This window comes from Podarcis filfolensis (assembly GCF_964270895.1).
Source record: "Podarcis filfolensis genome assembly, chromosome: 14".
In the NCBI taxonomy this organism is placed as follows: domain Eukaryota; kingdom Metazoa; phylum Chordata; class Lepidosauria; order Squamata; family Lacertidae; genus Podarcis; species Podarcis filfolensis.
The window spans coordinates 30,186,973-30,210,603 of NC_139616.1; the positions used below are offsets into that span (position 1 = coordinate 30,186,973).

The window sequence follows — 23,631 nt, forward strand, 5'->3', positions numbered from 1 at the left end:
CATCTAGGTTGGTGGCAAATCCTGCCTCCTCTGGGAGCGAGCTCCAGAGTTTAACTCTGTGCTGCATGAAAAGTCCTTTAATTGATCTGCCCTGAATTTTCCAACGTTCAGCGTCACTGGATATCCACAACTTCTAGTGTGGGGTGCGTGTGGATAAATATGCATGGGATCAGCCTGCACATTCATTTTGCAACTTTTAATCACTGCACTGGCTTTCCATTTTGCACCTACTCCCTCGGTGGAGAAGGGTATTCCAAAGAGAGGTCACCCCTCTCGTTTCCTCCACACTTAGAACATCAACGACTGCAGCTGTTTGCCTTTCTGTAGGACTTTTCCGGGCCTTTCCGGATCTGCCTGCTATGCGTTTACTGTGAGAGGCCAAGGCAGCGTGAACTGGAAATGATTAGGCCAAGCAAACAGCCTCTTCTGGATTTTTGAGGGGATATTTGCTGAGACCTTTTGCAAGTGCCCTAGAAGTTGCCCAGCTGCCTGCAGGATCCATGTGGACAACCCCCTGGCCCCAACGCCCTTCTCCACCTCAGCCAGCCTCCTCACTTTGTATTTTGGTCGGTTGTGATGGTCCAGCTCGGCCTCCAGGGCCTCCTCTGTCAACTGGGCTTTGCTCTTCCATTTGCTCTGCTGCTCTTTGGGGTGTCTGGATGTCTGGTGAGCCTCGGCGCTTGTCTTGGGCTTCTTGGTGGGCTTCTCCTTCCCAAACACAACCGTGTCCCAAAGCTTGAGCCACTTCAAAAGGCAGCGGTTTGTGTACTGAGGGGGGAGAGAGAAGAGGGTCAGGACAACCTTCCTCAAATGAGGCAAAACAAACAGAAATTTCCAGTCAGCTTCAGAGGCCCTCCTCTGACTACCACTTATGATAAAGAGGGCCTTTTTGGTGGTGACCCAACTGCCTATGTTAATTATTATTATTATTATTTGTGAGTTGCCTAACATAGGGCAGCCTTTACACCAAAGCCTCCCAGCAAATTGCAATGAATAAGTAGCAATACTGAGGTAAAATGCTCAGCAATACTCAGGTAAAAAAAATAGAGGGGGTTGAGAAGGCTTAAAATAGATGGAGACCCGCATGCTCTTTCTTTAGAAACAAACTGCTTTACCCATTTTGTATTGGGGCCAGGCCCTGCTTCTGAGAGAACATGCAAACTTCCAATCATATACTATTCCAGGAAAAAAAAAAAACAACAAAAAACAGAATGTGTTTGGCGGTAAAACTGTGTTACAGGCGCACTACCGAACGATGAAGGAAAACAGTCTCCAATTAAACCTTCTGAGATTCCACTTTCACCAGACCTTTCCCCCCTCAAGCTTTTCTTTACCACCACAGGGACTAGAAACTTAGAAAGGACATCCGGGTTCCCTAGAGGAATTTTATACTCAGTTGCAACTGCTGCGCTTCTGCAAGGCAGCTGCAAGCTGCATGGAGAAATGGTGCCCCCTAAAGAGCAACGGCTGACGAGAAACTCTTACATCATCACTGAGCAATTCCACGTAATGCCTGGGAGCGAACCGATCAACCCATAGGGACCCCTGAGCCTCCTCCCCGTCCTCTTCCGCTGCGGCAGACTTCCCTTCTTCCTCACTGGGGGCCGAGGCTTCCATCTGAGTCTCCTCATCCCCAAGACATCTGCAAGAAGGAAGACTTATTTTGAAAGCACTATATTGCTGGGTGGGAAGACTACCTATTGGCAGAGCTCAAAAGCTTTCTGCTCATCTAATAGACCATCCTGCTGCATCAGGCCAATGCCTCATCTAGTCCAGCATCCTAATCTCACAGTGCCCACCCAGATGCCCCAATAGGAAACCCGCAAACAAGATCTGAGCACAAGAGCCCTCTCCCCTCTTGTGGTTTCCAGCAACCACAGAAGCATTGCTGCCTTAGACTGTGGAGGCAGAGCCTAACCCAGGGGTCAGCAACCTTTTTCAGCCATGGGCCGGTCCACCGTCCCTCAGACCATGTGGTGGGCTGGACTATATTTTTGTGTGTGGGGGGGGGGGGATATGAATGAATGAATTCCTATGCCCCACAAATAACCCAGAGATGCATTTTAAATAAAAGCACACATTCTACTCATGTAAAAACACGCTGATTCCCGGACCGTCCGCGGGCCGGATTGAGAAGGCGATTGGGCTGCATCCAGCTCCTAGGCCTTAGTTTGCCTTCCTCTGGCTTAACCATTGTGGCCAGTAGCCCTCAAAAGCCTTATCCTCCAAGAATTTGTCCAATTTTCTTTTAAAGCCATCCAAGTTGGTGGCCATCACTGCTTTCTGTGCGAGCGAGTTCCAAAGTTGTGCTGAATGAGGAAAAACCTTCTTTTATCTGTTCTGAATCCAAGCAAACTTATATGTCTCTGCCTGTGTATTTATAGCTGTCCAAGGCTGAACTTGCCAATCCAGGAGAAAGAGAGAAAGGGCTCTAGTTGAGTGGTAGAAGGTCCCAGGTTGTGTGTGAAAGCCACTGCCAGTCAGAATAGACAAGCTGGGGGAATATGGCCCTCCAGGGCTTTATCTGGCCCTAGGACTCTCCCTGGGCCACACTCATTTGCAAGCCCTATCCTCCATCCCCTCTTCAAGTGCTCTGGCCTAGCTGTGATATGTCCTTGAGCTCTTGCCGGTCTGGATGGAGGACCACAAGATGTGAGAGGGTGTACAGAAACCTCAAAGACTTCTGTGCAGCTCCAATATAGGCTACTGTACAAAGGTCTCACCATCACTGCTCCACCCACTTTGCCTCTGGTCTCACCCATCTCTGGACAGCAGCCCCCAGAATGTTGCCTACCAGCTAATGTGGTCCTTGAAGCAAATAAATAAATAAAAATGCTTCCCACCTTTTTCATAGGTAATACCGACCCATTTCAAGCAATGGCTTGACTCGGGATAATTCAGCTTCCTACTACCCTAGAAAAGCCTTTAGGAGGAAGAACCACCAAGCCCACCTGTTCAGAACCTCCGTCAGCTTCTGTGAAGACTCACGGATCTGTCTCCGGCGCTGGAATGAAAAGGAGACTGTAAAACTAAAAGCAAAAACATTCACGTAGTGGAGGACGATGAGTGTGTGGTTGTGTTGAATGACAGGCATTTCATCCTTCGCTTTTAAGGTGCATCTTCGTTTAAAAGCAAAATCTGAACTGGACGAAGCTATTCTGTATGTCAGGAAGGTGGAACCTGTGGCCCTCTGGATGCAGTGGGACTACAACTCCCATCATCCTGGGAGCTGGAGACCAACGACATAGGGAAAGCAACAGGTTCTTCACTGCTGTTCTACATCCCATGTTGAGCAGGCTATCAGGAGCACAGTGTTGTCTCATGCTCCACTCCACTGTGGTTTGCTCAAAAGGGGTTTGGCTGATGCATGCATTTACCAGGAGAGGTCCAAAGTCCCAGTTTGGGTACACATCTCAGCATATTAAACTGACATGCACACAAGTCTCGTGCACTTCCCTTCCCCTTTTTGTTGCACCACGACTGAAGGTTTAATTAACCATAGTTTCTTGTTGCATCTGGACTGGGTAACAACAGTTATCAGGATCAGAACCAGAACAAACTAAGGATCTGAAATCACAAAAGGACAATACCTCTTCAGTAACTTGTTCCTTTACGTAGGAGAATGGGACGCCCAGTAGCTGAAGCGGCCTCTCTCTGTTCCACCCAACCGAGCTGGAGAACTGCAGAAAGCAGAACAGATTTTCATGCAAATTAAGTGCCAGTCTCGTCAGGAGGCTAGAAGGCTGCCCACCTCCCCCTGAGCTGAAGCAGTGAAAGGAAGAGGGTGGATGTAGCGAGCTGTAGAAGAGCTCTGCTTCCTGGTCCTGCTGGTACCTGCGTTCCCATCCCATCATCCTTCACAGCCATGAAGACTCGGGTGCCGTCAGTGGAGGTCACGTTGATATAGTCCCCCAGGATGGGCGGTCGCTTGAGGACCTTCCTGCTGTATTTTTCTTCTGGTGGTGTAACATGCAGTGGGAACATGTCTCTCACCCCCGTGCCATCTGGGATCCCAAGTGCTTTGAAGTGAGTCCTTTGAGGTCCAAGAAACACAAGGAGAAGAATCATCAGAGGGCTCAACACCATCCTTCAAAACATGACGTCGGAACAGATTTTGGGGAACAAGTACAAGCACTAGACTTGTTTGAAACTTTACTGTGTTCCAGGGTTGCGTTATGCCTAATGCTGACCTGGCACCAGACATTAAGTCCTCAGAGTTGAGGACCTCAAAGTCTTACAAGACCCTGAGGAGCAGGCAGTGCCTCTGAATCCAATGTGGAGGATCTCATTGAAGATCCCTCTGGGTGAAGACCCCTGAAACTGTCAGATTTTGAAAACTGTGCAATGAGGGCAACATACTGAGTCAACAACGCTCTCCCCCTTCCCACCAGAACACTCACCTTTCATCCTGCAGTTCAGAACTGGCACCTGGAGGAAAAGGGAGAGATGCTCCATTCTGAAGTGGCTCTTTGATGGCTTGCTCTTCCTCTGTCCCAAAATCCAGCTTCTTCACGACTTCAAATCTCCGTTGGCGCTTTGGCTTTGGAGCTGTCAGACCCAAAATGAGGTGAACAGCTATTACAACAATGTGGGCTATTGGTCTTCAGAGGGATAGCATGCCGCAGCCAGAAGAAAACTGACATGCCAGAAGATCTCATAGAATTGTAGAGTACGAAGGGACCCCTACGGCCATCTAACCCAACCTGCTACAATGCATAAACCACAGCTAAAGAGTCCCTGACAGATGGCCCTAGAAAAGACCCTATCGCCCCCGCACATTATAGGGACAGTGTGTATAGTGGTTAGTGTTGGACTAGGATCGGGTAGACACAGGCTCAAATACTCCACTCATCCATGGAATGGTCTTGGGCCAGTAATTGTCCCTCAGCTTGGCCTACCTCACAGGCTTGTGAGGATACAGTGGAGGACTAACAAAACACTATGCTGCTTTGAGCCCTGCAGAAGAAAAGCAGGATATAAATAAGACGATCTCCTGCCAAGCTGGTATCAAGCAAATTAGCACTACTTGTATGAAAAACTCACAGCACACAGCAAAACCTACTATGAGTAGCAGTCTCCTGGAGAAGTTGACTTGGAGAGATTTCTGGTTCCACTGCAAGGCATTCTTGTTTCCCAGACTTCAGACCAAGATGGTTGACGGGCTCCTCAGAGAGGACCTGGCCTTGAGAAGCCTTTCCCATGCATGGCTGGCTAGCTACAGGACTGGAGCCCTTAACCAAATCCCCGGCAGTGAGGGCCTCTTCAAACGTACGCTTTCTGCTTCGGAACTCGGACACTTTATGGGAGGGTGCCGGATGTGCTTCTTCTGAAAGAAAGGAGTTGAAAACCACAGAGAGCATGACTTTGGCCATACCTGGTAGCGCTGCAGAACTTTTCTTTTTTTAAAAAGAGAAATAGGTCGGATTATCTAACGATCCATTAGGGCTTACAGTGGGGTCCCATACCAGCTCTGTGTGGTAATTTAGAGATGAGCTCTGCTAAAAAAGGGCTGCTATAAAATTTGCTATTAACTGTACCAAACCTAGTAGCAATAGCTGTAACCGTTATAGCTTGACCACATAGTTCAAGTATTGGTAACTCAATGATTCTCCAACATCAACTTCGTTGGACTGGTCATGTTGTTTGGATGCCTGATTATCGTCTTCCAAAGCAACTACAGTCGTACCTCTACTTACGTATCCCTCCGGATACATAAACTCCGGGTTGCGAACACGGCAACCCCGGAAGTGTATACTTCTGGGTTTCGCCTCACGCGCATGCGCAGAAGCGCTCTATCGCACCATGCGTGTGTGCAGAAGCGGTGCCTCCGGATACAGACTTCTCAGGTTGCGGTTGGACGCCCGGAATGAATTAAGTTCGTATCCGGAGGGTCCACTGTACTCTATTCCGAACTTAAAAATGGAAAGCATAATGTTGGTCAACAATAGAGGTTTAAAGACTCTCTCAAGGCAAATCCAAAAAAATGTAGTACAAACACTAAAAACAGGGAAACACTGGCCTGCAAGCGTTCCAATTGGAGAACGGCCTTTACCAAAGATGTCATGGACCTTGAAGACTCAAACTCAGGATGAAAGGGAGAAATGTGCCGAGAGGAAGGCATGTTTGACAAATCCTCACCGTAATCAACTCCCGTGCGGAAACCTATGCCCCACTGCGGAAGGACGTGTGGATCCAGAATTGGCCTCCACTGTCACTTACGGACTCGTTAAGATCATGTTCATGGAAGACAATCTTTCTCTGCTACATGTGATCGTCAAAGAAGACTGGTGCTCAAAGATCTGCACTGGCAGACAATTTGCTACTGGGCCAAGTTCAAGGTTTTACTATTTGCATATAAAGTCCATTATGGGTTGAGTTGCCCATACTTGAGATTGAACGCACCACTTTGACTGCTTTGATTTGCAGAACTTGCATTTTTAGAAATGTCAGAAAGTATCTGTTCCAATTTTACAAGAAGCCTGCCTTTTAGTAGGGCTGCACCCGCACATGGTTTTATATATCTGTTTTCACTGATTTTGTGGTGTGTTTTTTTAAGTTTCCTGGATTTTAGTTGCATTTTAGCCACAATTTTATTATGAACAGTGCTTGGAGCTTTGCTGTTTATTTATTTATGCAGCTCTATAAACTATTTCTCTGATGTAATGATGGGGTTCAAGAAGAGAGCTGATGTAATGAGGATAAAATCCTAAATATATTTACCTGGAAGCAAGCCCCACTGAACCAAATGTGATTTACTTCTAAGTGGATATGTACAGTATAGAATTGGTCATTGGGGACAGGTGTGCCTTTCCCCCTCTGCTGAATTCTAGACTGGAGCCTCCTCAGGGCCAGGACCTGTCCCCCAAGTATACTGGTGGAGTTCTTTAATATATACTACTGGTGAGTATTTTGGATTGTTTTTACTCTTGGTTATACTTATGTTCGGTAAATGCAACAAGTCTTGCTGCTGTTGCTGCAAAAAAGCGACAGACCCCCCCCCCTCATTTTGGCCTCTCGTTCTCAAGCCCAGAATTCTATGACTGTCAAGAGAAGCCCATCAGCCCCCACCTTGCAGCTCAGCCAGCGCCTCCAACTCGTCCGCAAACTGCTCCTCAAATTCATCTTCAATGCCATACAGCTCGTGCTCATCTTCTTCCATATGTAAGATCTCCTCCCTCCTTTGCGATGCGGACAAAAAAGGAAAAGGAATATATTTATTTAAAAAGCTCAGTTCCACAAACTCTCTCGCTTTGTTGCTTGATGGTATGCAACAAAAAAGCAACCCCCTGCAAGAAAAGGAAAAAAAAGCAAACGCGCTTTGCAACTGCAAACAGTACCTGCAACAGCCCAGCTGACTTTTCCTTTTTGCAAACCAGCGCGCGCGCTGTTTCAGTTCCGGGTGAACGTTCCATGCGGCGGAAGGCGCTGATTGGCTGGCGGGTCTCCTCCACGCGCTGCTCCGCGGCTGCTGCACTGCCCGGGCCTGCTGGCTGCAATGTAGCGCCGCCGCGCGCGCCTTTGCATGGCGCACCAGCCCTCTGCTAGCGCCTTGCGCAAAGTTGCAGGTCGGTCGATCGATCCGCCCGGCTCGGTGCACTCCTTGCGGAGTGGGGCCGGCAGGGGTGCGTGCACGCGCGTCTGCATGTCTGCATGCACGGGATGCATACGAAGGGCGCTGGAGGCGCAGCAATCTTTGCAAGCCTCCCAGTGCAGCGTGGGCGTCTTTGGGGTGGAAAGGTTGCATGTTGTTTTCTGTCCCTTTATCCAAAGGATTTGGTAGCCGCCGATGTCGTGACGATGGCGGTGGGTAAGGGGTGAGCAGCCTCTACCTCAAAAGAAGCGCTTCTTTGAGGGGCTTCTCTTGCTTGACAGCCAAGCAGCCTCATCTGTCTCAAAGCGGGTTTAGGGCAAGTCTGTTAAAATAAATGTAAAGCGAGCATAATGGGGGGAAAAGCAAGATTTGGAGGCTCGGTGCTCCCTCCCTCTCTTTCCAGACTCTCCTGTCTGCGAGTTTTGTCAAGAGTCAAATAGGGTAGCCATTTAAGAACACAAGAGCCTCCTGGATCAGGCCACTGGCACATCTAGTCCAGCATCCAGTTCTCGTAGTAGCCAAGTGGATGCCCCAGTCGGAAGCCTGAAAGCTTTGTACATCACCACATCTATTTTAAAAAATAATAATTTCCACATGCACAATTTGAAATAATCTTTTTAAATAGAATACATTTCACAATAGCAAGAAAAAAATCCAACCAGGTGAGCTGTGTGCCTGCACAGTCTGTTGCACAGGTGCTCAATGTGGATAGCTCTGAGGCCTCTCTTGCTCTAGGTCTGTGTTTTAAGCTATATGAAAACAGCTGCTTATTGTTGGATAGTTATTTTTTTATATTAAGGGGTCACAATTTTACCTCCGCAGGAGAATGCAATAGTACCCTCCCCAGCAGTCATTCCAGAAAGCAGCATAACAAGATGCAAAAGCAGCAAATACGTATCTATTTATTCATTAAAATTCATATACTGCTTGAGTGTAAAACAAACAAACCTCAAAGTGGTTTCCAAAAAGAATAAAATAATGAAATTATCAGTGAAAGCACTTGATAACTATTTAAAACCTTATTATTTTTAAAATCAACGAGAAGCTGAGAACCAGATTAAAACATGCCAATGTTCTACATGTCTGGGCTTACCTAAACAAAATACTTTAAGCAGGCGCCAAAAAGAGTCCAGTGATGTCAATACATAGTGAGTTCCAAAGTTTGCGTGATGCCATACTAAAAGATTCATTCATTTCTTCATTCAATCAATCAATCAATCAGTCATTTACTGTGTTTGACTAAAAGTCATTACAAATTCAATTACAAACCCAGCAAGTCAATTAAAACCTGTTAAAAGAAATCCATAGATATGCACCCACTTACAATAAGTCAAATTAATGAATCGCCTTCACAGTCTACAGCATTGTCTTTTATATAGTTAGCATGAATGTTTTTAGCGGCTTTTGCAAATAAGGCTGTTTTATATGTGACAAGCGGATCACAGTCAAATAAACGCTAACATAGTTTCACTTCAGGGTTCTGTCCCTGTAGTGGTGCCAGCATCTCCAAAAAATCTCTTTCTGAGGTTTTGATAGAGTTGACAATGGAGTATATAATGGGGGAGATCTGCCTCACCTACCCCACAAATACAAAATGCCTTGGAACATTTCTGTATCTCCCATCTAAGACTGACGTAGGCATTGTTTGAAAACGGAGAGCTATAAATGCAGTTTTCAGGGAGGCAAAGGTAAGTGACTGCAAATATTGAGCTCTGGTGTGGTGAGATTTCAGCAAATAGTACCAATGGGAGGATTTTGAGATATGGATTAGAGATAAATCTTGCTCGTTAGCCTGTTTATAAATCCAATCCCTGAGCAGTCTTTTCACTCCAGGGAATATAAAATCTGTTGTCAGGTTTTTTTGAGGCTGGCAGGTCTTGTACTAACTTGGCCCAACCACCCTTCTTCCATTGTTCCTCCAGGCAGAGTCTAGGCAAGCGGTCCTCTGGCATATCCAGCCAAAAAGCAGTCATCTCTGCCCTAGCCTTTGGACTTTTCCTCAGCATTTGATACAGTTGACAGATTGATTTATTGCAATTTCTTAAGCACACCTGACATTTGTCTTTAGGGCTTCATCCAAACCTGGGCTTTAGTTCTCAACCCTGATTTCAGCAAGTGCCCATTAATGCATTAACCAGTGTTGATAAGCATGCACAGAGTGATTTCCTGCTCCGACAGAATAACTCTGAACAACTTTCCCAAATCTAGGTCAGAAGGGAAGAACACTTTTTGGATTAGAAACTCAGAACTGCACCTTTCTTTCCCTCTCTAAGGGTCCATCGCTATGGAGCCTGTGAGCATCGATAACTTGTCCATTCTGTACCAAAGTGCAGACTTCATTGTGGTTAACAAACACTGGGATGTCCGCATTGACAGCAAAATGTGGTATGAAAAGCTCACCCTGCAGAGCCAGTTGAAATATCGGTTCCCTGAGCTTGCAGACCCAGACACATACTATGGCTTCCGGTGAGTAGTTTGTAAGAAGGCTCTCTGTTTACTTAATGTGTGGGATAACAATATGAAACAGTTTTATTCAAACAATTTATGAACTTGGTTATTAGCAGCTGCCAGGTTATGTAGCACAGAAATGGGAAACTTTACAAGCACTGACTCCTGCATTATAGTACAAAAATGTATGGACCCTTGCAATTGCTGAAACCCATAAATGTATAGACCTGTAAACTACAGGCAACAACCTCTTAGCACCCAGGCACAGACCTCTGTAAAATGGGTATTATATGGCTAGTGTGATGGCGACAGTAATGTGAGTTGGAAATTTTCTAGAGCAATAGATGGATGCTGATTGCAAAAACTGTACTAGGTAAGCCTGTCAGTTTTCAGCGTTTTTTGCTTTGCTTACTAAGTGCAAATAAAGTAGACTTGTTACATTAGATTGCTCTCCAGAGCAATGCAAACTGGCGACTTCCAGATTCAAATCATTCTATTCAAGCCTAATTTCAATTCTAAATTTTGTGGAAAACCCAAGATGACAAGTGCAAAGTGCATTTTAGTATAAATGAGGAAGGTGTGTGTTTGTTTTTTGAAGTGATTTGAGGGCAAGGCCAGATTTTCCAAAGTTCACAGAAACTTTGTGTGGAATTGTTTTACTTCTGCTACATACTTTGAAAAGTTGTTTGTTTGTTCACTGTGATTTATATACCTCTTAAGACATTGTAACCAAATCAATGAGGTCAAGGATAATCTTTTCATTTGCACTTGGATACTGTTGGAAGCCATTTTGAATCAAGATGGCAGACTGAACCTTTCAGGCTGTTTATAACAGACAAATCTTATGATCTTCCAGGTTTTGCCACCAGCTGGATTTCTCCACCAGTGGGGCCCTTTGCGTGGCGCTCAACAAGGCAGCCGCTGGAAGTGCCTACAAATGCTTCAAGGAACGGATGGTGACCAAGGCCTACCTTGCGCTGGTGAGCCACCATGTTTGTCAAGTTCCCTTCTAGCTATCAATCAGATGAAAGGCTGTGTCCCATTCTGGATGCTGCACTTTATGAATGGTGAAGGCCAGGGCTGGCTGACTCTGTGGCCCCCTGTCGATATTGCTGCTCTGCAAATTCAGAAGTGCAAGGTCCCTTCATGATGGTCATACCCTTCTATGATTATGCAGTAATCTTAGAAAAATACAATAAAAGTTAAGGATGCACTGCCTTCCAGCTAGGTTACTATTTTCTGTGCACATATAGAGGCAAATGATTTGGAGTGCTCCAATACAGTCTTCCAGAGTGACTGAAGTTGTGTCTTCCTTGAAGTTCCATTGTATGTAACATCATTCTCTTGAATAACAATAATAATTTATTATTTATACCCCGCCCATCTGACTGGGTTTCCTCAGCCACTCTAGGTGGCTCCCAACAGAATAAAACGATAAAACATCAGACATTAAAAACTTCCCTCAACAGGGCTGCCTTCAGATGTCTTCTAAATGTCAAGTAGTTGTTTTTCTCTTTGACATCTGGTGGGAGGGCGTTCCACAGGGCGGGCGCCACTACCAAGAAGGCCCTCTGCCTGGTTCCCTGTAGCTTTGCTTCTTGCAGTGAGGGAACCTCCAGAAGGCCCTCGGAGCTGGACCTCAGTGCCCGGGCAGAATGATGGGGGTGGAGACGCTCCTTCAGGTATACTGGGACGAGGCCGTTTAGGGCTTTTAAGCTCAGCACCAACACTTTGAATTGTGCACAGAGGCCAGTGTAGCTCTTTCAGGACCGGTGTAATATGGTCTCGGAGCACCTTGTGCTTTCAGTATTCCTAAATGCTTAGCTTTGGAGCATACTGAACAACTCTTCCTGTGCACCTTCTCCAGAGTTACCCTAGGGGTCAATCCTTAATGGCTGACTTGCCTTCTTTCACTCTGATTGGCTCTGGTCAGCACAAAGCATGAGAAGACTTCTTAGCAGCTAAAAAACTCCCCTTTCTTACTGGTTGGGGCTCTAGGATAGTGGAGACAGGGAATCTGCTATTCCAAAGTATGGGTGCTGCTACACTAAAAGATGATCTACAGGATCTGCTATGATTCACCCATCTTCCCACAAAACACAAGGTCATGTTCATGTGCCCAATTCACACTTTTCCACAGGAGGTGAAAAAGATTTTCAGTGAGCACTTTTAACATTTATATTTTTTTCCCCAACCACGAAAACGGCTTGTGTTTCAGGCCACCACTGTTGAAACAGACCCAGAAAGCTAGTAGGGCGTCAGACGTCAGCTGGCGTTCATATTTTTATCTTGATCCCTTTTGGGTGTCCCACTGACACGCGAGGCAAGGCGAGCCGGCCATCTGTAGGATGGGTGTCTAGCGACCGACCGCCTGTGACTTAAACATTACTTCTTTAAAAGGGAAAGATTAAAAAAGGCATTAAGTAGAAATGAGTAGCAGATTGGCAGGAAATGAGGTTGGTTTTGCAACTGGTCGCAGCTAGGAAGAGAGACTCCTTGCACGTCAAAGAGGACAAAGAGGACTCAGGGTGTGTGTGTGTGTGTGTGTGTGTATATATGTGCCAGTTTTGAGGCTGTTCGTCACCTAGGTAATTTTGTATTTCTGGGTTGAGTACCCAACATCTTTCAGAGGTGCATTACCACTTCCCTAAAGAAAATGATATAGTCTGTGATGCTTTTTCCTGTTCCTATCCTCTGATCCTGTTCCCCACTGCTGATCTAAAGTTTTCTATTCCCTGCCTCTCTCTGTCCCAAGAAACTTCCTGGGATTTTCGTTAGCTGGAATAACGATAATATAATACATTATTATTAACAGCATTTATACATTGTATAATATAGTTTTTTTGTGACCTTTGACAACTACCCTGTAAGGTAGGAAGGAATTATTATCTCCATATTGCATAAAAGGGTGCAATGAGATTGAGATGTCTTAGGCCGGGAAGTGAGTTCACTGCATTACACGTACTGTCATCATCGGCTCTCACCGTTATGCCATGCCCGCCTCTGGCTATGTTAAAACATCTTACATGGATGTAGCCGCAGGATGAAAAAGCCACAGTGCAGAGCATGTGGAAGCACATTATGTGTGTTTTTCCTACTCCTCCAGCTGCCCCGTGACATATTTGACCTCCCTGTCTTACTCCCCCACATCAGATAACCTGTGACTCACACCTGGGATTCCGAGCGGAATTCTGCACACCTGAAATTAGGACAAGCCCGTACGTGTGCTGTACATTTAAAGCACATGGCTTCCCCTCAAAGAATCCTGGGAGCTGTAATTTACCCCTCACAGAGCCACAATTCTGAGCACCCTCAGCAAATTACAGTTCACAAGATTCTTTGGGGTTTTTTTTTTGGGGGGGGAGCTAGGTGCCTTCCATGTGTGTTTAAATGTGGTTTTAAGTGTATGAGGTGGATGCCACCAAAGCTTGCCGTGGCTTTTTGTTAAACGGCCTCCCTGGATGGTGAGAGACAAAAAGGGTGGTACAAAGACTCTGCAGATGCTGAATCTGTTCAGGAAGCAGAGCTAATCTGCCGCAGATGAAATCCTCCCGGGCCAAGCGGATTATGTGTCTCTCAGCTTCTGTGGATGGGAAGAGCTTAACGCAGCCTGGTCACGGGGAAACCATGCTGATCCGTGCAGTCTGGAATGAAAAAAAGCTTATTTGCTGAGAGCATGGATCTTCAAAGGAAAAAGATGTGCCTTCCCCCGGCAGTGTTATATCTCCTCCAAAGCCAAGAGTCTGGTGCCCTCTTGGTTTTGGGATTGAAGAGCTGGGCAAGTCTGCCAGTTTTGTCTTCTCTGTGTTTCTCACTTTTGCAGTCTGATGTTCCATTTGCCCCATTTCTGCATCAGTTTGCAAACTTCATTTTAAACAAGTCATCCTGAAAACCTTAAATGCATCAGTCATCACAGTGAGATTATTTTTCTCCCAGTAAAACAAATATTTGCAAGAAAGTTTGTTTTAACGTATGCATTTTTGTGCCCATGATTCCCTGATAGCCTTTTTTTTTTGGCTTGGAGAACTGCATGCCAGAATTTGCAAAAGTGCAAATTCCAAAAAGCAGTTGCATGTTCGTGTTCTGGCCTGGGAATTACAAATTGATTCACATTGAAATGCATACTAGACAAATTTCTCACCCATCTCTGTACGGACTACAACAGGGGTGCCCAAAAGCTGCCAGTCCCCCCCCCCCCCAGGAGTAGAGATCGCAGTCTCTTGGGAGTTGGATGTCCCTGGACTACAACTCCCAACAGGGCTGCTGGGAGTTGTACTCCAAAACATCTGGGAGGAACCAGGTTGAGGAAGACTGGTTTAGAGGAACTTACTTCAAGTAAGTGTCTGAAGCGAGGATGAGGGTGGGGGGAACTTGTGGCCCTCCAGATGTTCTTGGACTCCAACTCCCAGCAGCCCCAGCAGCCAGCATAGCCAGTGGCGAGGGATGATGACACGCTTTGTAGTCCAGCGACACCTGGAGGGCCCTAGGTTCCCCAACCCTGATTTAAAGTAAGGGAAGTTAAGATGTCCCTGTACAGCAATTGTGCAGGTATATGGCTTTGCAAGTGATATTGACCCGTTCCCATTTTACAGTTGGGAAACTGAGGCTGGTGTTTTGTTCATGTTAAGACTCAGGGTGTTGTGACAAAATGCATCCTCTGCTTGGCAGGTGAGGGGCCACATCCAAGAGGCGAGGATGACGATCCACTACGCCATCGGGAAGAACACGACAGAAGGCTTGACACACATGATGTGCACTGAAGGGACGGAGGGTAGGGCTGCCACCACCCTTTCATGCCCCCCTTTCTCATTTTCATTGTAGCACTGAGGCATTGCATCGTCAGAAAACTTTGAGCTTTGCAGATGTTTTGAAAATTGACTTTGCTTTTAACACGTTGATTCCAACATTTCTAACAGGTTGTGAAAACCCCAAACCTTGCCAGTCAGAGCTAACAGTGCTTGAACATGGCCTTTACAGTGGCGATCCAGCGACGAAAGTTCTTCTGCAGCCCCTCACAGGTAAAAGGACTCCAGTTCCTTCATTGCATGGCTCTGGAATGGCCTTTCCCACAATGCAGTGTGTGCTTCTGTCTCCAGGCTGTCAAGTCAGGCCAGTTCAGCAAGGCCAGTTCTCCACTCTTTTGTGCCTCAGAGAAGTTTATTTACTTGTATATCTAATTGATTTTTATTGAAGTTTTTTCATACAAATAAGAAGTATATAATAACAAATGTGGCATGCATAACAAATCTTGAACGTGAACTTAGTCCTTGTGCTGCTTGTTGACATACATAAAAAATACACAAAAATAGATAAGGTGCAGAAACAGTAGTCTGGAAGACCAGAGGAAGTAATTTATACATTTTTAAGCTAAAGACCAAAAGTGTTTCGGTATAATACATGTTTCTGCACTTTCAGAAAAGAAAATTCAAGGCGGAGTACAACTTATTAGAATAAAAACAGCAGAAAAGCTTTGTTAAGACATCAGTAAGTACCGATTGGTTTAAAAAAAGGAGAGAATTCATGTTACACAGGCTTGTCTAAAACAGTATCAGTTTCAGAAGCTGCTGCCAGTCCGTGCAGGGAATACTGAGCATGGACTGATTGGTCTGACTCAGTATAAGGCATCTTCCTAATGGGGATGTGTGAAGGGTTTGTTGATGAAACCACTAGAATTGGATGAAACATTTTACATGTCTCATGGAAGCGACCTGTGTCACCCTGTCCTTGTGGGAGGGTGGGCTGATAGCCGAAAGGGTCTCTCTGTCCTAAAAAAAAAAAAAATGGCATTGTCCTTTCCGCCCCTCCTCAGGAAGAACCCACCAGCTCCGCGTCCACTGCAGCGCCATCGGGCACCCGGTGGTGGGCGACTTCACGTACAGCTTCAAGAAGGACAGCGGCCCTTACCGCATGATGCTCCACGCCTACTACTTGCGCATCCCGACCAGCAAGGAGCTTATTGAGGTGATCGCGCCCGACCCTTTTGTCCCCACAGTGGACAGCAACTGGGCCCCTCAGCGTGCCACGCACCAGCTGGAGGAGCTGATCCAAGAACTGAAGGACCAGAGTGTCCTGGCGGAGGAAGGCCGTCAGGGGAATCTGCTTGGGAGCCCAAGCCCTGAGGTTCCGCCGGAAGCCAAGAGCCCTGAGGTGGAGGAGTTGGAGCAGGAGCAGCGAGGGAAATGTGAGCAGTGGCTGGCCGAGTGGGCCCTGGAGTGAGATGGCCCACGGATCCCTCGTGGTTGGGAAACCCCAAATCTTTGTACCTTGTCACTACCGCTGATTCCTGCCAGAAGCTTTTCCAGGCCTGACTCCCAACACCTGTCGTCTTGTTCACTCCCAACATTCCTCGGAAATGCCTCTGTGAGGGTCGCGTTCCCAAACTGGAATTTTGACTGTGTGCTTGATCAGCTTTTTAATCCCGTGCCCTCAAGCTGGCTCGTTTTAGTCGCCGGATGTGGAAGATCACGGACTGTGGTCAGACAGGCCAGGTTTGTGCCCTGATATTGACACTCTTAAGCGATTGGATTAACGCAATTGGGGGCACTGTCTCTCAGGGTGATGTCCAGTTAAGTCATACTTAGAGTAGACCCATTGAAATCAGTAGCCTTAAAATTGCTCATCAGTAATACTAGACATTTTATTTGTTCCTATATAAGCCATACTAGAGACTTTCAGAGACGAGCCACATAGTTGGCTCTGAATTTCGTAGCAGCCAGTGCAAATAGAGAGGCACACAAGATAACAGAATTTGATTGATTGATTGCGTCAGATCCCACCTTTTTCTCCAAGGAGTTCAAAGTGACATATATGTGCATGGTCCTTTCCCATCTCATTTAATCCCCGCAACAACCCTGTGAGGTAGCTTTGGCTGAGAGGCAGTGACTGGCCCAGTGTCACCCAGTGAGCTTTATGGCCGAGTGAGCACTTGAACCCTGGTCTCCCAGGTCATAGTCTGACACTTTAACCCAGGGGTTCCCCAACTTGGGTCTCCAGCTGTTTTTGGACCACAACTTCCATTGTTCCTAGCTAACAGGACCAGTGGTCGGGGTTTGATGGTAGTCAAGAAACAGCTGGAGACCCAAGTTTGGGAAACTCTTCTCTAACTGCTTTGCCACGCTGGCCGATTTTCCTTGTCCCACAGCGAAAAGCACACAAACTCACTTGATGAAAAAAATAATAATAACATTGCGGCTAAACTCAGACAGGTACTTTACATGAGGATATTTGTCTAGAGCAGGGATGTCCAACTCCCAAGAGACTGCGATTTACTCCCAGCACAAAAAGCGGCAGTGATCTAACCCTTTTTAGGGGTTCAGGTCAAAGTTGAACTTTTTTTAGGAGTTCAGGTCAAAGTTGTTGAGTTTTTCTTAGGGGGCAAGGTTGGTGTTGAGATTATTTGGGGGAGGGCGCAGAGGTGATTATTTTAAGGCGGAATCGCCGAAAAACGCTCACCCTAACAAAAGCTGGGCAGTGCTAACTTTGAATTCCAGTTTAGCGATCCTGCATGACTGAAGGAAACAGCTACTCTTCTCAAGAAAACAGAAATGAACTAGTGATCGACCGCGATCTACCGCTATCACCCGGGATAGACCTGGACATCCCTGGTCTAGAGGATGCTGCGTAACGTAGTGAACAGCGTCCTCTATAACCATTTTACACAAAAGACACAGAAATGCTGTTCCATAGGTAGTAGCTCCTTCTAGCAGACTTACAGAGGTAATAGCACCAAGTCTTAGTTTTGCAGAAGCAATTCTATGCGGAGCCAAAGTAACTCTCAGCCTATTATTAGTCCGGGTGTTGGAGACAGTTCAGATTTCCTTTCTAAAGGAAGCACTGACCTCTTACCTGTTGGCATCCCTGCTGTTTGCAGACATGCTGTCCAGGCTACAGTGCAAATCCAGCCACCAAACAACCGTAACGGGATGCTAACTCTTCGCATCTGGTTTCCGTCGCTCACCCTTAAATTCCCCCAGACAAGTTACTGCTTCGTGTATGGCTGCTAGGGAACCAGGCAGTGAGATGATCACAGCCCAGTCATAGTGGCTGATAGATGTCAGTGGGTCTTCTCTGAGGGCGATGCATGCTGGACGTCGCCCTCAGCCTCTGCTGCCCTCAGGGGAATCTGTGGGGAAAGTGTCAGAAAAAAGGGACCACTTGACCTGCTGAAATCCCACCTACTGCCTGCCTTCAGCCACAGAGATTCACTTCCCTTTTCGTCTGTCTTTCATTTTGGATAATAACCAATGCATGAGGAGGCTTGTTACATAACTGTCTCTTGGACTCTGAAGAAATGGATAAAAGAAACCAGGAAAATCTCCTTTCCTTTTCTAGCTGGGGTCCCCCAGCAGGGCACTCATAGGTATCTCAGAACCCTCAGATAACACTCCGCTCCCCAACACCTGTCAAGCATTCTTGACCCTCTTAATTTTTTTTAAAAATGAGGACTTTGGGGGAAGTTAATTCCTTGAGGGTGCCTGTTTTTTCACCTGTGTTTTTTTTTTTAAGGGTGGGTGGGGAACACTGTTTAGATTCTTTCCTTGTTGCTTTGAGAGAGAAGTCTGAGCACCAACAGTTTTTCTTCTGCAGATTGGGTGTTTTGTGGTGGCCACACCTATTCCTTAGATTTCCAAATGTGCCCCTAGGCCTGAAAAAGTTGCCGACCCCTTTCTGGTTAAGGTTTTCCCCTACTTCTCTCTCCCCTAGAGCTCTTTTCCTGACCGACCTTTGCCTTCACTTCCCATAGAAAGAAAGCTTTTGGCAATTTTAGATCAGCCACCTTGCATTTTTTTCATGTTATGTGGATGTCTGGAAGGGTATGTATGTGGGTTTCAGCTTTTATCTGCCCTGCAGTAGCAGCTGATGGTGGTGACGATAACAATCCTTTTCTAGGGCATTGTAACAACTGCTCCACAACATACTTTTGTGTGTGTGTGTGTCTTTTTTAAAAATCACCTTTGAGCTCATTTTCCTATGCAGGTTTTAGGATGACTTTACGTCAGGGGTTTCGGTGCCCTTGTTCATTTTATTGTGCCCATGAAACTTCTGAGCCCCAGTGCCCCATTTGCCATGAAAACACATTGAGCAGAAAAAAGGAAGTTGGAATAGTGACGCTCTTTCCCACTTCCTCCTTCAGCTCTATGTGCTTTACAGTTCCACCAGACCTGACTTTTACCAGATCCTTTGAGGAAAAACAGTGTGTGTTCCTGTGCATATCCTCTCTTTCTGTCATTGGAGAGGGGAGCTGATCTGGGTTCAGAAGGGGGAGAGAAGTGACCAGAGAGTGTCCACAAAACTTACTCAGAAGTCTCAACATGCTAATTGGTTTTTTTAAAAGTTGGTGACCCCTGCCTTAAATTGACACACTCTCTTGTGCATAGACACACATGCACACTGCCTTCCTTCCGCATGTCAGATCTAGCTGGCGAAGCTAGCTTTGTGCTCTTTGAATCCTGAATTGTGCCTAGAGACCCATGCAGTCACAAGGCATGCATTTTCTCATTGTGGCACAGAAAGGGTAGTGTCCTTTCCCTCCTCCATCTTTATTTTGAAACAAAGGGAGCATCTGATCTTCACAGTTAGGGTTGAAAACGTGCCTTACGAGGGATTCCAGGGAACTGCAAGTCCTACACTGCATGCAGATCCTGTCTCTTTATTCCTGCACGTGTCCTTCCAGCCCTCACGATAGAGACCTTGTTTTTCTTGTGAAAAATCCCATTTCCTTGTGAAACCTCTTAAAGCCTTTCCAAATTTTCCCAAAAAGGATGCTGCATCCAAGTGTAGATTGCGCCGTTGATATTTGTGCACATTATGTTATGCAAGTAGAATTTAAACTGATCACAGGAGGTGGTTTTTTTTTTGGCAGTGCTGTGCATATATAGAATATTGCTCATAATGCCTACTAACTTTATGTTTGGATTTGGGAGGGAGGGACATGGAACAGTTCTCACCACTAGAGGGCACCATTCATATTGTAAAGATATGGTTCTCTGACTGCAATCCTTTGACAGAGATAATTATATGGAAATGATTACTTTCCCCCATTTATTTTGCAGAAGACCCTTTAACACACTCTTAGAAGAAGGAGAGCAGTGGGGAAAGAGAAAAAGGAAGATTTAAAGAGTTTTTACAAAAAGATGAGCTTAAATTGTTAGTAAAACGTGGTTGATAAAAAACAGTTAGCATTTACATTTGCATTGTAAATTAAATCAAGGCACAAACTTTAGCAGCTCGAGGGTTTTTTGCAAGATGACCAATTTTTATTTATTTTCCAAATATGCAGAAATAACCTTCCATGAGCTGCTTGCACTAAATATTTATACTGTATCACAGTCTTAAGCATCCATGCTTCATTTAGAATCCATTGAACTGAAGCTTTTTGTGTTTCTGATGCAATAGTATGCCCTTGTGGCAATAAAGATGGGCTTGTCAGTAATTGCAAGTGATTACTGGATCTCCCAGAGGATGGGGCAGAAATCTTCCAAAGTTATTCTCAGGGCACACAAACTCTGGGTCGTTTATTGCTGTGTCCACCCTGTTTCTTTATAGAAATTTCCATGGAAGTTGTTCTCATTTTTCAAATGTCTGTTTTGTAGCAAGTTGTATTTAAGCACATTGGGGAGAGGCCTTGATTACGCTGATATGCAACAATTATCACTTTGCAGGGCTGACCATATCATTAGGCAGAGCAAGGCAGACTGCGTCCTGGCCTGGCCTGCATCTCTTACAGAGATTTTCACAAGAAACAAGTATTTTTCTTCAAACAGGATAGGTGAACCTGTAAGAAGAACAACCCACCCCTTGAGCGAAAGACCAAAGCCAAAGTAAAACCCCAAAGATGGGCAAGATGGGCCATTTCTCTCCAGGGAGTGTCACCACCTAGCTATGGGGTGAGCTCCTGTTGCTCTGTCCCAGCTCCTGCCAACCTAGCAGTTCAAAAGCATGCCAGTGCAAGTAGATAAATAGGTACCGCTGTGGCAGGAAGGTAAATGGCGTTTCCGTGTGCTCTGGCACTCGTCACGGTGTCCTATTGCGCAGAAGTGCTTTAGTCATGCTGGCCCAGAAAACCATCTGTGGACAAACACCGGCTCCCTTGGCCTGAAAGCGAGATGAGCGCAGCAACCCCATAGTCACCTTTGACTGGACTTAACTGTCCAGAGAACCTTTACCTTTTTACCTCCCTTTACATGGGATATTGCTTATGGTCAATGAAAGCCCAACCAGGGATTGATACTGGAGGAGTAGGGCCAGGAGGCTAACTTTGGCACCCGAGAACACAAAAAAGCAGAAGCAAAACAAATACATATTTCATTTGAAATGGACCTTCCTGCTGAGCGTGAAGCATAGACCCTCATTTTTAAAGGGAAAAGGGAGAGAAGTCTTCTCCCAAAGTGTTGAATGCCACAAGTAATTTAACAAAAGAACAAAACAAGATGCACTATTTTATATGCTTACAGGTAAACAGATGGGTGATTTCCTGCAAGATCTTGCAAGATCTCATCAAAGTCTTGCAAGATGTCTAGGAGAGCAAAATGTCTCTTGAGATTTGGGAGAGATCCTGCAAGCTCTTTCAGGGACCAATGCCAGCAGTGTGTCTCCACAAGCGGCAGAGGTGACACAGATGTTGGTACAACTGCAGTGGCTAAGTGGTAGTGAGTGTCCCACTGGAGATGGTGCTGTTGTGGTGTGGCAGAGCAGGGTGGCACTTCCTGTTTTGCCTCGAGTGGCAAAATGGGACATACCACCCCTGACCTCAGGATTCCAGAACTGACAGCTGTCAGTTCGGAGGAAAAGAAGGCAAGGACCCACAGCCCAAGTGGGGCTCGCTAGCTTGGGGAGGAGTTGTGTGATTCCTCAGGCCTGCATCCTGGCCAGGCCTGTGCCTATATATATATATATATAAACACTTCATGGGAAAAGCAGCCTAACATAATCTCACCTGAAGCTCAGCTGGGATGACATTGGACCACGGGTGCCATTTTGTGTGAGTTGCGTGCTTGATTGGTGCGAGCCTGTTTTTCTAGGGTTGGCAAATATTGTGTCTCTGGAAGGCGAAACCATTCCATCTTTAATGCCCCATGGACCAAACTGCAAAATAGCCTGACTTTCCCCATAGCATGTTCCAACATAGTTGGGCTAATTTTTTGCTGTGCTTTTATCCAATGTTGCAAGGAGAACTAGAAATGAATATATATTTTCCTTAACCTGTTATTTTGTTAATTGTGAGAAAGAGATCTATTTTAGGATAAAATGTTCACAATGGCCAGTGCACACTTTGAATGGTGGCATGACATCTGTTTCTGCTATATATTATCACCCCGGGCTAAGTTGGCATTGTTGTCTGTTTGCTAGCGACGTAAAGTCACCTATTTGTATATATATATATTTGTGTGTGTGTATTTTAAAAGTGATGTGATGTGGAACTTCATGTGCTCATGACACTCTGTAAGGTTTCAAAACACTACTTGTTATTTATTGTTTTGCATTTGTGGACATAACTGAAATAAACCTCACAGGATAAACATTGTCAGTGGCTTATAAATCTTACACAAATGGGGGCACAGTGCCTTTTAGTGGCACATCTAGATGTGCTGTCGTTAGATCAGGGGTTCCCAAACTCTGGCAGTGGATGAACTTCCTTCATGTGGTCCACACATTCCTGTAAAAAACCATTTAAAAATTATACAGCATCTAGTACAGTGCATTACAATTGCAGCAACAGGAAGAAAAACTACAAGTGGTCCTTAGCAGTTTTCAAGTGGTCCATGGGGGCAGGGAATTTGGGAGCCACTGGACTAGATTCTTCAAGGTCAGCCCTTAGCTCCTTTTCACTCTTGTCTTCAAACAAGCAGCAATTATTTCATGGTGTGTTGGAAAGTTCTTGGTTTACATTGTTAAAAGGCAATTAGTGTTCTCAGTTAGCGTTTGTTGGAAGATTAAGGGTGGATAAAAGAAAGGACTTCTCCATACAGTGCATAGTTAAACTATGGAACGCTCTCCCACAGCAGGCAGTGATGGTCACCTACCTAGAATGCTTTAAAAGCGGATTAAGCAAATTCATGGGACGAGGATGGCGCTGTGGGTTAAACCACAGAGCCTAGGACTTGCCGATCAGAAGGTCGGCGGTTCGAATCCCTGCGATGGGGTGAGCTCCCTTGCTCGGTCCCTGCTCCTGCCAACCCAGCAGTTCAAAAGCAGGTCAAAGTGCAAGCAGATAAATAGGTACCACTCCAGTGGGAAGGTAAACGGCGTTTCCGTGCGCTGCTCTGGTTCGCCAGAAGTGGCTTAGTCATGCTGGCCACATGACCCGGAAAAACTGCGGGCAAACGTCGGCTCCCTCGGCCAGTAAAGCGAGATGAGTGCCGCAACTCCAGAGTCGGTCACAACTGGACCAAATGGTCAGGGGTCCCTTTACCTTTACCTTTAAGCAAATTCATGGAAGAGAGGGCTATTGGTGGCCACAAGCCTTGATGGCTATGTTCTGCCTCCACAGTCAGCAGCAGCAGTGCTTCTGAATTACCAGATCCTGGAAATCACAAGAGCAGAGAGGACTCTTTGTGTTCAGGTCCAGCTTACTGGCTTCCCACAGGTACCTG

At 45.9% G+C, this 23,631-nt stretch overlaps 3 protein-coding genes across 5 annotated transcripts in view; 2 read left to right on the forward strand and 1 right to left on the reverse strand.

Moving 5' to 3' along the window:
- CHTF18 (chromosome transmission fidelity factor 18) overlaps positions 1-7,442 on the reverse strand; it is a 33,826-nt gene extending 26,384 nt beyond the window's left edge. Inside the window, exons 1-9 of one of the 2 annotated variants that reach the window (XM_083584746.1) lie at positions 7,338-7,442; positions 7,069-7,178; positions 5,063-5,323; positions 4,401-4,548; positions 3,835-4,033; positions 3,591-3,680; positions 2,952-3,004; positions 1,486-1,642; positions 556-768 (exon numbers count right to left, since the gene is read on the reverse strand). In XM_083584746.1, coding sequence (XP_083440872.1) covers positions 556-768; positions 1,486-1,642; positions 2,952-3,004; positions 3,591-3,680; positions 3,835-4,033; positions 4,401-4,548; positions 5,063-5,323; positions 7,069-7,159 — 1,212 coding nt within the window. In that variant the 5' untranslated portion in view covers positions 7,160-7,178; positions 7,338-7,442. Of the gene's footprint in view, positions 1-555; positions 769-1,485; positions 1,643-2,951; positions 3,005-3,590; positions 3,681-3,834; positions 4,034-4,400; positions 4,549-5,062; positions 5,327-7,068; positions 7,179-7,337 lie in introns of both variants that reach the window. The other variant, XM_083584745.1, reaches the window with a different exon arrangement.
- Positions 7,439-22,561, forward strand: RPUSD1 (RNA pseudouridine synthase domain containing 1). Of its 2 annotated transcripts, XM_083584768.1 has the most exons (8): positions 7,439-7,565; positions 9,068-9,279; positions 9,865-10,057; positions 10,896-11,019; positions 14,708-14,810; positions 14,956-15,057; positions 15,849-17,981; positions 18,051-22,561. In XM_083584768.1, exons 3-7 carry the CDS (start codon positions 9,876-9,878, stop codon positions 16,253-16,255), a joined length of 918 nt encoding a protein of 305 aa, XP_083440894.1. In that variant the 5' UTR covers positions 7,439-7,565; positions 9,068-9,279; positions 9,865-9,875; the 3' UTR covers positions 16,256-17,981; positions 18,051-22,561. The 2 variants fall into 2 exon arrangements, with proteins under 2 accessions (XP_083440894.1, XP_083440893.1); XM_083584767.1 differs by lacking the exon at positions 9,068-9,279 and having other exon boundaries at positions 7,456-7,565.
- The window catches only part of LOC310748814 (uncharacterized protein), a 48,495-nt gene continuing 41,326 nt past the window's right edge, over positions 16,463-23,631 (forward strand). Inside the window, exon 1 of the mRNA XM_083584740.1 lies at positions 16,463-16,527. The gene's annotated coding sequence lies outside the window, so the exon portion shown is untranslated. The remainder of the gene's footprint in view (positions 16,528-23,631) is intronic.

Coding starts and splice junctions, on each gene's coding strand:
- RPUSD1 (XM_083584767.1), top strand. CDS start 7,523: ATGGCGCACCAGCCCTCTGCTAGCGCCTTGCGCAAAGTTGCAG. Junction 10,058..10,895: donor GACACATACTATGGCTTCCG/GTGAGTAGTTTG, acceptor ATGATCTTCCAG/GTTTTGCCACCAGCTGGATT. Junction 11,020..14,707: donor CCAAGGCCTACCTTGCGCTG/GTGAGCCACCAT, acceptor TCTGCTTGGCAG/GTGAGGGGCCACATCCAAGA.